General features: G+C 43.0%; 1 protein-coding gene and 2 non-coding genes across 3 annotated transcripts; all 3 read left to right on the top strand.

Annotated features, from left to right (window-relative positions):
- The first annotated feature begins 999 nt into the window (after positions 1–999).
- On the top strand, positions 1,000–9,073 carry rpl13 (ribosomal protein L13). The gene is made up of 6 exons (XM_070898148.1): positions 1,000–1,070; positions 2,347–2,478; positions 4,715–4,856; positions 6,327–6,500; positions 7,978–8,034; positions 8,857–9,073. Exons 2-6 carry the CDS (start codon positions 2,375–2,377, stop codon positions 9,013–9,015), a joined length of 636 nt encoding a protein of 211 aa, XP_070754249.1. The 5' UTR covers positions 1,000–1,070; positions 2,347–2,374; the 3' UTR covers positions 9,016–9,073.
- LOC139279207 (small nucleolar RNA MBII-202) lies at positions 2,650–2,730 on the top strand. Its single transcript, XR_011596423.1, has one exon. It is a non-coding gene; the product is annotated as a small nucleolar RNA MBII-202 (small nucleolar RNA).
- LOC139279206 (small nucleolar RNA MBII-202) lies at positions 7,831–7,915 on the top strand. The gene has a single exon (XR_011596422.1). It is a non-coding gene; the product is annotated as a small nucleolar RNA MBII-202 (small nucleolar RNA).
- Positions 9,074–12,616: the final 3,543 nt, after the last annotated feature.

Below are 12,616 nucleotides of genomic sequence, written 5' to 3'. Positions count from 1 at the left end.
ATATGAGAACTAGTCTCTGTCACAGGTGGGAGAGACAGTGGTTGAAGTAAAGGTTGGGCCACACACTCCTTCTGCTGCCTGCGCTTGATTTCTGCATGCTCTCGGCGACGAGACACGAGGAGCTCAACGCCCTCCCGGATGCACTTCCTCCACCTAGGGCGGTCTTTGGCCAGGGACTCCCAGGTATCAGTGGAGATGTTGCACTTTATCAGGGAGGCTTTGAGGGTGTCCTTGTAACATTTCCGCTGCCCACTTTTGGCTCGTTTGCTGTGGACGAGTTCAGAGTAGAGCGCTTGCTTTGGGAGTCTTGTGTCTGGCATGCGAACTACGTGGCCTGCCCAGTGGAGCTAATCAAGTGTGGTCAGTGCTTCAATGCTGGGGATGTTGGCCCGGATGAGGTCGCTAACGTTGGTGCGTCTGTTCTCCCAGGGGATTTGTAGGATCTTGCGGAGGCCGGCGAGGACACGATGGGCAGAAATGGCCTCTTTCCGAGCTCTAAATTTCTATGGTCTGTAAAAGTAGCAATACAAGTTAATCAGGCCATAAAGAGTGTAAACAAAATACTTTCTAGATGAATAAAAGCAATGTTACATTTACATGGAACCTTGGTTGGACTTCACTTGCGAGTACTGGGTACAGTTCTGTTCTGTAGATTATAATCCTTTGCAACTATTCAAAACTCGGTTCTGCTAGATCAATCAACTCCACATTCTACTATTTTGGACACCGATAAGATTTAAATGAATTTAGGCCCCTTCTGGATCACGAAACAATTCGCACAAACGTTTTGTTTCACCCCATAGGATTCAACTCTGAGCTCGTGACTAGAAATGTTCAGTGGACCTTAGAAAGTCTTGCAATTGTCCTTATTTTAAATTTTTTTTAAATTGTATAAAAAACGTTAACAATTGTTTTCCACGTGTACAAGGAATAAGAGCACCATTTTTGTGAGGGGCAAAAAGCACAGGCCGGCTTCTGCGGCCCTGATTGGCTCATCTTCGTACTTGTGTACATTTCCCGGCATCCTGAGTGCAGTTCATTCTTTTCCTTCGGCCATTTTCTTCTCGAAGGTACGTTGTGGGCGAGAGCGCGGATTAAATCTGACTCCATCCGTGTGTTTAGTTGAGTAAAGTCTTGATGAATTAATACTCGGTAAAACGGGGAAGAACAGACTCTCAATATCCGTGACCATTTCGAAAGAAAAATGCCGCTAAACCCGAATGGCTGTGCTCTGCTTTTCGTGCTGGAAGTATGGAGGCCTAAGATCGAGGAGGCAGATCTTGTAAGCTTCAAATTGCGCAGATTATGTGCCGGCGTGTTTTCGGTGCACTGAAGCGAATGGCGCAAATCCGGCTGCTTCGAGCTGTAATAGCCGCGGTCTGCCATTGAATGGGCGGCAGGTCGCGGGCTGCCACCAGAGACTGTCGGTTGTGGAGAGACTTTGTAAATTAACACTTGTTCCAGTCTAAGCGGTTGTTGAAACGCTGAGTTAGTACGTGAGCTTTCTCCGTCTTGTTTATAGTTTGTTGCCCACGGCATGCACTGCACTTGAAGAGGGAAGAATCCGATTAATATCAGGTTGAGCGCATGTATTTGTTAGAATCATTAGAAAATTACGACGTAGGCCATTCGGCTCATCGTGTCCGTGCCGGTGTAATCCCGTCTCCCAGCACTGGCTCCGTAGCCCGGTGGGTCACGGCTCTTTAGATGCCTATCCAATTACTTTTTAAACGTGGTGAAGGTTTCTGCCTCCACCACCCTTTCAGGCAGTGAGTTCCAGATCCCCACAACCCTCTGGGTGAAAAACTTTTTCTTCACCTCCCCTCGATCCTTCTACCACCTACTTTCAATCTATGCCCCCCTGGTTATTGATCCCTCTGCCTGCCTATTCATTCTATTTGGCTCCTCAATTTTATACACCTCACATCTCCCCTCAGCCTTCCCTGATCCAAAGAAAACAACCCCAACATATCAGCTAAAATTTTCCAGTCATGGCAACATTACTGTAATGTGGTGACCAGAACTGTACTCAGTATTCAAGCTGTGACCTAACTAGTGTTGTAGTTTGGTGGTTTGCTTCTCACAACATGCTATGGTCAAATGTCTGTTACTGCTATTTTGTGGGGTAATGAAAGGAATTGCCTTTTCTAAATGTACAAGCTTTGGAGAATTCATCTGAATTATGTCTGCCTCTTCCCCCTTTTTTTATAGTGTTAGGTAATTTGTGAGACAATAACTGGGTGGGTGGGTGCTTACAAAATCAAATGATGTGTAGTTGTGGAATTAAATCAAGTTGTAATATTTAATTACTTGCTGCATTTTACTGATTTTTACTTTCTCTTCCAGGGTTGCTTCAGCCCTTCAATAAGCAGCCATGGCCCCAAGTCGGAATGGAATGATTCTGAACCCTCATTTCCATAAGGATTGGCAGAAGAGAGTCCGCACTTGGTTCAACCAGCCAGCCAGAAAAATCCGCAGGTATGTGAAGTACTTAACTCAGCGCTATTACCAGGGTTGACTTTGGAGCAATCAGTTAGGTTACTGTAAAGCAACTACAAATTGATTTGTACACCTACTGAAATTGGGGTGGTAAATGGAAATGTATGACACTAGTACTACTGTATCAGTTGTTGGCTTTCCACAGTCAGATGATGACAATTTCTCCGGAATCTCTGTACGTCATTGATGAATACCATTGAACCCCTTTTGCTGATGACTGTGGACTGCTCCAAATGTTTCTGTTTTTAAAATCTCCATTTAGAAAGAAATTCACCTGAAATATCTCATTCTACCTCTGGTAGTATTACAATTGATCAGAATTACATAGCTACTGCAATGTATTTTAAACTTGGTTTGACGACTTTTGAGAAGGTTTTCTCACCATCACCATCTTCACATCCTTTCAGTGTTGCTCCAAATTGGTTGTAAGGAGAGTTGTCTTCCAATCACCCCCAAAATCGTCTTGTGGGGAATTGCAATGAGGTTTTGAGCTTTCCTTCAAATCTGTCATCATCACTCTCTTCCAAAAAAAACCTCACTGTGCTTGCAAGCTACTGCCCCATCTCCAATCTCCCTTTCCCCTCAAGTCCTTGAACGTGTTGTCGCCTCCTAAATCCGTGCCCATCTTTCCTGGAGCTCCATGTTTGAATCCCTTCAATCTGATTTCCGCCCCTGCCACAGTACCGAAATGGCTCTCATCAAAGTCACAAATGATATCTTTTGTGACTGTGACAAAGGTAAATACCCCTCCTTGTCCTTCTCGAATTGTCTGCAGCCATTGACATGGATGACCACTCCATCCATCTCCAGCGCCTCTCCACTATCGACCAGCTGGCCTGGTTCCTTTCTTATCTATCTAATCGTAGCCAGAAAATCTCCTGCAATGGCTTCTCTTCCCACTCCCGCATCGTTGCCTCTGGTGTCCCTCAAGGATCTATCATTGGCCCCGTCCTATTTCTCATCTGTATGCTGCCCTTTGGCAACATCACCTGAAAACACGGCATCAGTTTCCACATGTACGCTGACGACACCCAGCTCTACCTTACCACCACTTCTCTCGACCCCTCCATGGTCTCTAAATTGTCAGACTACTTGTCCGATGTCCATTTCTGGATGAGCAGAAATTTTCTCCAATTAAATGTTGGGAAGACCGAAGCCGTTGTCTTTGTTTCCCGCCACAAACTGCGTTCCCTAATCACTGACTCCATCCCTCACCCTAGCATCTCTCTGAAGCTGAACCAGACTGTTCGTAAGCTAGGTGTCATATATTTGAACCTGAAATGAGCTTCCGGCCACATCTACGGCGTAACTAAAACGGCCTATTTCCATCTTCGTAACATTGCCTGTCTCCGCCTTACCTCAGCTCATCCATGCCTTTGTTACCTCTAGACTTGACTACTCCTGGCTGGCCTCCCACATTCTACCCTACGTAAACTTGAGATCATTCAAAACTCGGCAGCCCGTGTCCTAACTCGCACCAAGTCCCACTCACCCATCACCCCTGTGTTCGCTGACCTACATTGGCTCCTGGCTAAGCAACGCCTCGACTTCAAAATCCTCATCCTTGTTTACAAATCCCTCCGTAGCCTTGCCCATCCCTATTTCCGTAATCTCCTTCAGCCTCACAGCCCCCTGAGATATCAGCGCTCCTCAAATTCTGCCCTCTTGAGTATCCCTGATTACTGTTCAACAGTTGGTGGCTGTGCCTTCAGCTGCCTGGGCCCTAAATTCTGGAGCTCCCTCCCTAAATCTCTCTACCTCTCTTTCCTCCTTTAAGACACTCCTTAAAACCTACCTCATCTGCCGTAATTTCTTGTGTGGCTCGGTGTTAGATTTATTTCTTTTGTCTTCTAACACTCCTGTGAAGTGCTTTGGGATGTTTCACTACGTTAAAGACGCTATATAAATACAAGTTGTTATGTCGAGCCTGGAATTAAACAGTCAGAAATCTGAACTCGTTGGCCCTCGGGACTGGCAGATCCCAGTTTAAAACCAGTGCTGTAACTGCAGGTAATACATACTAACCTGTTGCTTTCTCCAGCTGGACTATTGATGTGCAGTTGCTACCTAGTAACCAAGTATTGCCCATTGGATATCTGAATTTACTGTCCATGTTGAAATTAAAATGTCCCCATTGCATTATCTGGTGTCCTGTTTTTAATTAGTTGTGATTTGTGAAGTTGTAAGATAACTTTCTAATGTTATTTGTTGACAGGCGTAAAGCGCGACAGGTTAAAGCACGCCGGATTGCTCCACGTCCAGTTGCTGGCCCCCTTCGGCCAGTTGTTCGGTGTCCCACTGTCAGATATCACACTAAAGTACGTGCTGGACGAGGTTTCAGCCTGGAGGAGCTAAAGGTAACGATCACTATTTTTACATGAACATTATTGTATAGGCATGGAAAGTAGAAACAGTGTATTGAATATAAAACGCAACCCTTGAATAAGCAGAAAGTTATTTCCCATTAGTTTTTGGGGGGACTCTGGAGGTGACAGTGTAGAGGTGGGAAGAGGCCATTGCTACAGATGCTCTGGCTATAATTATATCAGATAGGCAAGAGTGGAACCAACAAAGATGGCCTCATGGAGTAGAGGTGTTGGAGGGTAGTCTAATCAATTGTGTCAAATGGTGCAGAGGGGACAAAGAAAGATATCTAACAACAACTTGTATTTATGTAGTGCCTTTAATGTAGTTAAACATCCCATGGTGCTTAACAGGAGGATTATCAAACAATATAGGACACTGATCCATATAAGAAGATATTGGGGCAGGTAAGGGGTGGATTTTTAGGAACATGCTAAAGGAGGAAAAAGAGGTGGAGAGGTTTAGGAACGGAATTCCAGAACTTAGAGCCACGGCAGCTGAAGGCATGGCCGTCAACAGTGGAATGATTTAAAACTGGGAATGCTCGAGGCAGAATTGGAGGAGTCCAGATATGAAGGTAGAGCTGGGGGAGGTTACAAAGATAGGGAGGGGCGATGCCATGGAGGGATTTGAAAATAAGGATGAGAATTTTTTAATCGAGGCATTGCTTAACCGGAAGCCAATGTAGGTCAGCGAGCACCGGGTGATGGGTGACAAGTTTACAGTGGTTTAGAAAGTGGAAAGCCAGCCATGTGACGGAGGTGGAAATAGACGGTCTTAGTAATGGTGCTGCTGTGTGGTCGGAAGCTCATTGCGGGGTCAAATATGACACCAAGGTTGCAAACAGTCTGGTTCAGCCTCAGACAGTTGCCAGGGAGCGGGATGGAGTCGGCAGCTAGGGAACAAGAATTTGTGGCGGGGACTGAAAGCAATGGCTTCATTTTGTGATTTTGGTTAGGACTATTTTGACTGGGAAAGGCACGGGAAGTCAGGCTTGAAGGTGGTTCAAGGGGAGGAATTTGAAATTTACTCTTATTTGAAATGTTAAGTAATTGGTCTAAATGTTTGGAACATTTGCCCCATCAAAAATGATTACATATGCATGCAGTATAAAAGATGCTAGCCAAAGTTTCCAAAACAGAAGTGTAGGTTGACTTAAGTACCTATAAAGGAAATTTGTTGCATTTAGATTACGCATTAGAAAGGCCCTAAATCTGTGATATAAAATATTAATTTTTGTTGTGATTGCTGATGAGTGCACGTGCTCGAGTTTGGAAATACTCTTTTTAAAAAAAAAATTGACTGTCAACGGAGTTCTAATTGTTTACTTCAATCATATGATGGAATTGGTGCTTACTGTTTCCAGCTGTTAATGGCCTTTCTTTGCTATACTTTGTTTCTGCATCTGCTTTTTTTCTCCCTCTCATTAAAATAAATCCATTTTCTTTTGGTGTCCACAATAGGCAGCAGGCATTAACAGGAGGGTGGCGCGTACTATTGGCATTGCTGTTGATCACAGGCGCCGCAACAAGTCGACTGAATCTATTCAGTGTAATGTTCAACGTCTGAAGGAATATCGCTCTAAGCTAATCATCTTCCCAAGGAAGGCTTCGGTACCCAAGAAGGGAGATTCCTCTGTAAGTATCTAAATAAAATGTTTGATGGGACATAACGTTCTGAAATAAAATACTAACTGAAATACTGGGAATAATTCAGGACCACTGGCTCTTAAATGGTATTTTTTTTTTAAATTCTGGAATACAAGTCTAGACTAAGACAATTGGATAAATATGTATCCAGGCAAGCGGTACAATAATCCTAATAAATTTCACGTGTATTAGAGGAAGTGTCCAATTAAAAAAAAATCCATGCCAATTGTTTCACTTCAGATGCGGAGTTCTATGGGTGCCCTCAAGTACTTGCTCTGATGACTAGATGTAAGCTTGGATACTGTTAGCAGGCAGTTTAACTGTCTAGGGTCACCATTGCTAAGTCTAGTCCTTTGCATACTTCTAAGAGGGGCCATATTGATCTCTTGGTTGTGATCAACACAGCACAGATTGAGAAGCAATGTTGACCCTTTCTACTGTGTGGGTGTTACTGGATAAAACTTGCTGCACCAGGGGATCTTGTTTGTACACCTGTTAATGAGGTACTATTTTAAAAGCGCTACTATTAGTTTAGAAGATATTTTTATTTGGCATTTTAAGTCTGAAATAGCATGGCTTTGCAAAAAGCAGTGCTGAGTAAAAGCTTAAATTTCTAAATAACTTGCTAATTACATTTCTTTTGAGATGCATTGCAGATGCTTTACAAATAGAATATTAATGCAGCATTTAAGCAGTTGTGGAGTTCCTGGTTGTAGCAGAAGGTTGGGTGTGCATGTGTGGAAGTTGACCCTGTGCTTGTAGATGATGTTGACAGGTAGCACTTGGATGATGAGGAGGCAGAGTGCACTCCTGGAGCACTGCGAGCATGGATGGCAAAACAGGTTGCGACATCCTGCTGGGCTGGGACAGGTAGTAGAACCAGGAGGTGGATGTGTTTTCATGGGGTACATTTGTGGAGGAGAATAGAATTTTCCAATAGTGGAAGCTAATTTGTTACTTGACCAGAGCAGTCAATTAGGGAGGTGTAGAGAGAGGTCAGGTGGGAAAGCTGACTGGGTAGTTTGACTTTGCATTTAAGGATCTTGGCAGAGAGGGGGCTATGGCTTAACCGTGCTGGGATTGATTTCTTGGAGAAAAGTTAGATTGGGACTGGTTCCAAGAGGCGTTTAGAGGAGGGGATGGAGGAAATGGGGGTGGGGGGGTACCAAGCATATGTCTCTGACTTTTTTTAAACAAATCTTTAGCTCTGAAATGAAGATCACAGATGATAGTAAATTATGAATCACTGGCAAATATATGTAAAGAAGTGTTTTATTTGTAAATGAAATCCCTGGCTTTGCCTTTCACCACAGTCAAATGATGACATTTTCTCCGGAATCTCTGTACGTCATTGATGACTTTTGTTGAACCCTTTTCCATCTGATGACTGTGGGAGTGTAATTTAATTTAAATTCTTTGGCTTTGCTTCATGCTATATTGTTCATGCTGATTTTCTTTTCTACAGGCTGAAGAAATTAAGGTGGCAACTCAGCTAACTGGACCAGTCATGCCAATCAAGAATGTGAGTAACTTTGTAAATATTTGCTTTCTTAATGATTAAGTTTGAAATCATTGTCAGCCATGAATCGGAGATGGTGGGTTTAAGCCCCACTCGAGACTTGAGCATCTAATCTAGGCTGACAGTTGGAGTTGCAAGCAGTGTCTTTCTGATGAGTGTGCTCTCTCGGATCGATGTAAAAGATTCCCATCTCAAAGAAGAGCAGGGGAGATCCCCTTGATGTTCTAGCCAACATTTAACACCAAAAGAACATCTGTACAAAAGCGAAATACTGCCGGTGCCGGAAATGTGAAATAAAAATAGAACATGCTGGAAATACTCAGTGGGTCAGGCTGAAAAGGTCAGCGACCTGGAACGTTTCTCTCTCCGCAGATGCTGCTTGACCTGCTGAGTATTTCCAGCATTTTCTGTTTTTATATCAAACATCTGGGCATTTATCTTATTGCTGTTTGTGGGAACTTGCTATGTTTAATTGATTACCATTTCCCTACATTTCAGCAGTGATTATACTTCACCAGTATATTGGCTGTAAAGTGCATTGGGACATTTTAAGGACATAACCGACTGCTATATATAAGGAATTTGCAGCAGGCATTAATTGGGAACTGAAGGAGAAGACCCGTATTCTGTCTAATTGATATTCTCATCTTGGATTCTTTGGAAATGTGATAATTTGGATGCACTCAGTTGGCTCATTATGGCTCTGTTGCACTTGAATATGAGAACTCTTAAGTTCCTTATGTCCATTTGGTTCTGATGTCATTATTGTAAGTTTCTTGTAAGCTTGTGTGTACAAACTATTTATGGACACTGGTTTCCTTCTAGATATACAAAAGAGAGAAGGCCCGGATAATCTCTGAGGATGAGAAGAATTTCAAGGCCTTTGCAAGTCTCCGTATGGCCCGTTCAAATGCCCGTTTGTTTGGAATCCGTGCTAAGAGAGCGAAGGAAGCAGCAGAGCAAGATGTTGAGAAGAAGAAGTAAAATATAAAATATCTGGAACTATTCAATAAATAGCTCATCTTTTTAAAAAGGAAAAGAATCGTTGAATTCATTGCAAAACCACATTTTATTCGCTAGTTTACCCATGTTCCTCTTTTTCGAGGAGTTTTTGATTTACATTGATGTCTAGTTGTTGATTGCTTCATCTCAAAAGTTATGCCAAGCCTCATTTTAATGTAAAATTGTTTCAAAATCTAAGCTTGACCTAATATTCAAAATGATTACTTAGTACCAGACATATTCTTGGGGTGGGGAAATCATTAATGCAAAGTACCACAAAGATTCTTTGGCCGGTAAGGTGTTAAATTGTTAGTGTCAGGCCTGCCTCTGGGTCCCACTCTGAGAATCTGAGCACAAAATCTAGGCTGCACTGCCGTCTTGGATGAGACATTAAGCAGGTTTAAAAAAAAAATAGTTCTCTGGCAAGGCCGGCGGCCGGCATTTATTGCCCATCCCGAATTGCCCTTCAGAAGGTGGTCAACTGCTGCAGTCCGTGTGGTGAAGGTACTCTCTCTCTGTGCTGACTTCGCTGTAGCGGTTTGGTACAACTGAGTGGCTTGTTGGGCCATTTCAGAGGGCAGTTAAATGTCAACCACATTGCTGTGGGTCTGAAGCCAGATGTAGGTAAGGATGCCAGATTTGCTTTCCAAAGGACATGAGTGAACCAGTTTGGTTTTTCTGACAATCTGGTAGTTTCATGGTCACCATTACTGATTCTAGCTTTTTATTCCAAATTTATTTAATTAACTGAATTTAAATTCCCTAGTTACCATGGTAGGATTTGAACTTGTCTCTGGATTATTAGTCCAGGCCTCTGGATTACTCGTCTAGTAACAATACCACTATGCCACCGTACCTGACCTCTTGGATGGGTGTAAAAGATACCATGGTACTATTTTGAAGAGCAGGACAGTTCTCCCCAGTGTCCTGCCATTTCAAAAAGATACCTGGTCATTACCACACTGCGGTGCGCAATTTGGCTACCGCGTTTCCGACATTAACTTACAGCGGCAACTACATTGCCACAATTAAATGCTTTTTTGGAAATGAAGGTTTATATAACTGCCTACTTTTAAATTCTTTAATGGCCTTGTCCATCCCTACCTCTAACTTTCCCCAGGCCTTTAAACCCCCACTCCAGAACTCTTGTTACTCCGACTGGCCCCTTATACATCACCTACTCCCTTCATTTTTCCCACCCCCTGGCCAATTGGTGGCTGTGCTTTAAGTCATTTATGCTCTGGAATTTCTGGCTCCCACCTCGCATCAAAACATACCTTTTTGGTGGCTCATCCTGATTGCTTGGTGTCTGTTTGTCTGATTACATCTCAAGTGCCATGGGACATTTTTCTAAGTTACAGGCATTATATAAATGGAAATTGTTCGTGAACTTGTTTCATTTCAAACACTTGTCAGACCAGATGTAGGGGTAAAGCTTCCTCTATTCCCCAAACTAAGAACAACCTCTCCAAATGCACCAGTGACCTTTTTCCATATCTCCAATCATGCTGTGGCCACTGAATGAGTTTGCTAATTAGGGATGATTTTGTATTGTAGGCGCAGACCCACTAAGAGCTGGTTTAAGACTGCTGAAATCCATTTTACATAGGATGCTTACAGCCAGGAAACACTTTTTAATCTAGGCTGGTTTTGAATCCAGGCCTCTGAGGTGAAAGGCTAATACTAAAAAAGAATGTTTAAACCTCATCTCCAGGGGATTGCCCATTTTATATCCTCCCTCTCTTTTCCCCCATTGCTGTTAAAATCCTAATCCATGCCATCCGTGAGGTTTGATTGCTCCAATGCTGATCCTGTTTTGAACCTTAGTCTTGCCTAGTATTTACATCACAGATCATTCATCCCACAGGTCCATGCTGTTGTTTATGCTCCACATGGGCTTCCTACCCCTCTTCATCTAACCCCATCAACATATCCCTCTTCCTTTTCCCTTGTATTTATCTAGCTTCCCCCTTAAATGCCACTGTACTAGTTACCTCAACTACTCCTTGTAGTGAGTTCCACTTTTATCAACCATCTGATCTAAAGCTCTATAACCAAAAAGTAAATAACTACAGATTCAGATCAGTTAGTATCTGGAAGTTGCAACACAGAAATAGATCATTTTGCCCAACCAGTTTTGTGCTTCGATTCGATATAAGCAGTAGTCCTAATGTCCTGTTCTCATTTTTCTTTATCCCCTTCAGCTATTTTTCTAACCTATTCATTAAGTTTGATGTCTGCTTCGATCGCTTAACTAGCAGTTTATTCTGCAGTGTTTTTTTTAAAGCATATTTTTCCTGATCTCTGTCCTAAATGTCTCATTTAATCTTATATTTGTCATAAGAATAGTAGTCAGCCGTTCAGCTCCTCGAACCTGTTCCGCCGTTCAAATTAGATCATGGCTGATCTCCATTTACCAGTCTTGGTTCCATATTCCTTAATACACTTGCCGAACAAAAATCTATCAATCTTATTTTTGACATTTTCAATTGACCTAGCTCCAACAGCTTTTTTGGGGAATGTGTTCCAGAATTCCATTATACTGTGTGTGAAGAAGTGCTTCCTGACATCACCCCTGAATAGCTGAGCTCTTAATTTTAAGGTTATGACTCCTTGTTCTAGACTCTCCCAGCAGAGGGAATAGTTTCTCCCTATCAAAGCCTTTAATCATAAACACCTGAATTAGATCGCCCCTTAGTCTAATATATTCCAAGGAATACAAGCCTAGTCTATGCAACCAGCCTGTATTGTGGATCTGTGCTGTACCTCCAAGTCCAATATATCTTTCCTGCGATGTGGTGCCCAGAACTGATCACAGTACTCCAGATATGGTCTAACCAGAGATTTATGTAACTGTAGAATCATTTCCACTCTTGTGTTCCAGCCCCCTTGAGATAAAGGCTAACATTCCATTAGTCATTTAAATTGTCTTTTTGTAGCTGTTCGTTAGCTTTTAGTGATTTCTGTACATGGGCCCCTAAATTTCTCTGCTGTTTCACAGTTGCCAGCTTCTCACTGTTTAGAAACTAACTTGATCTATCTTCGGTACAAAGTGGATGATATTGCACCCGCCCCCTCCCCCCCCAGTTACACTCCATCGGTGACTGTTTTGCCCACTCAATGTTCCTTTGCAACTTTCTACTCCCATCTAAACCAACTATGCCACATAACTTAGTATTAAAACTTAAAGCATAGGCCTTGCACTAAACATCTGTAAGACAAAGGTCCTCCACCAACATGACCCCACCACACAGCACTGCGTTTCTCCCCCCCCCCTCTCCGTCATCAAATTCCATGGCATAGCCCTGGACAACATGGACCACTTTCCATACTCGGGAGCCTATTATCAGCAAGGGCAGACTTTGATGACTAGGTTCAACACTGCCTCCAGTGCGTCAGCGCAACCTTCAGCTGCCTGAGGAAGAGTGTTTGAAGATCAGGCCCTCAAATCTGGCACCAAGCTTGTGGCCTTACAGGGCTGTAGTGATAACCCGTCCTCCTGTATGGCTGAGGCGTGGACCACATACAGTTGACACCTCAAATCACTGGAGAAATACCACCAACGATGTCTCCACAAGATCCT

The sequence above is a fragment of the Pristiophorus japonicus genome, chromosome 13, assembly GCF_044704955.1.
Source record: "Pristiophorus japonicus isolate sPriJap1 chromosome 13, sPriJap1.hap1, whole genome shotgun sequence".
In the NCBI taxonomy this organism is placed as follows: domain Eukaryota; kingdom Metazoa; phylum Chordata; class Chondrichthyes; family Pristiophoridae; genus Pristiophorus; species Pristiophorus japonicus.
This window is presented reverse-complemented; position numbering and strand designations above follow the sequence as displayed.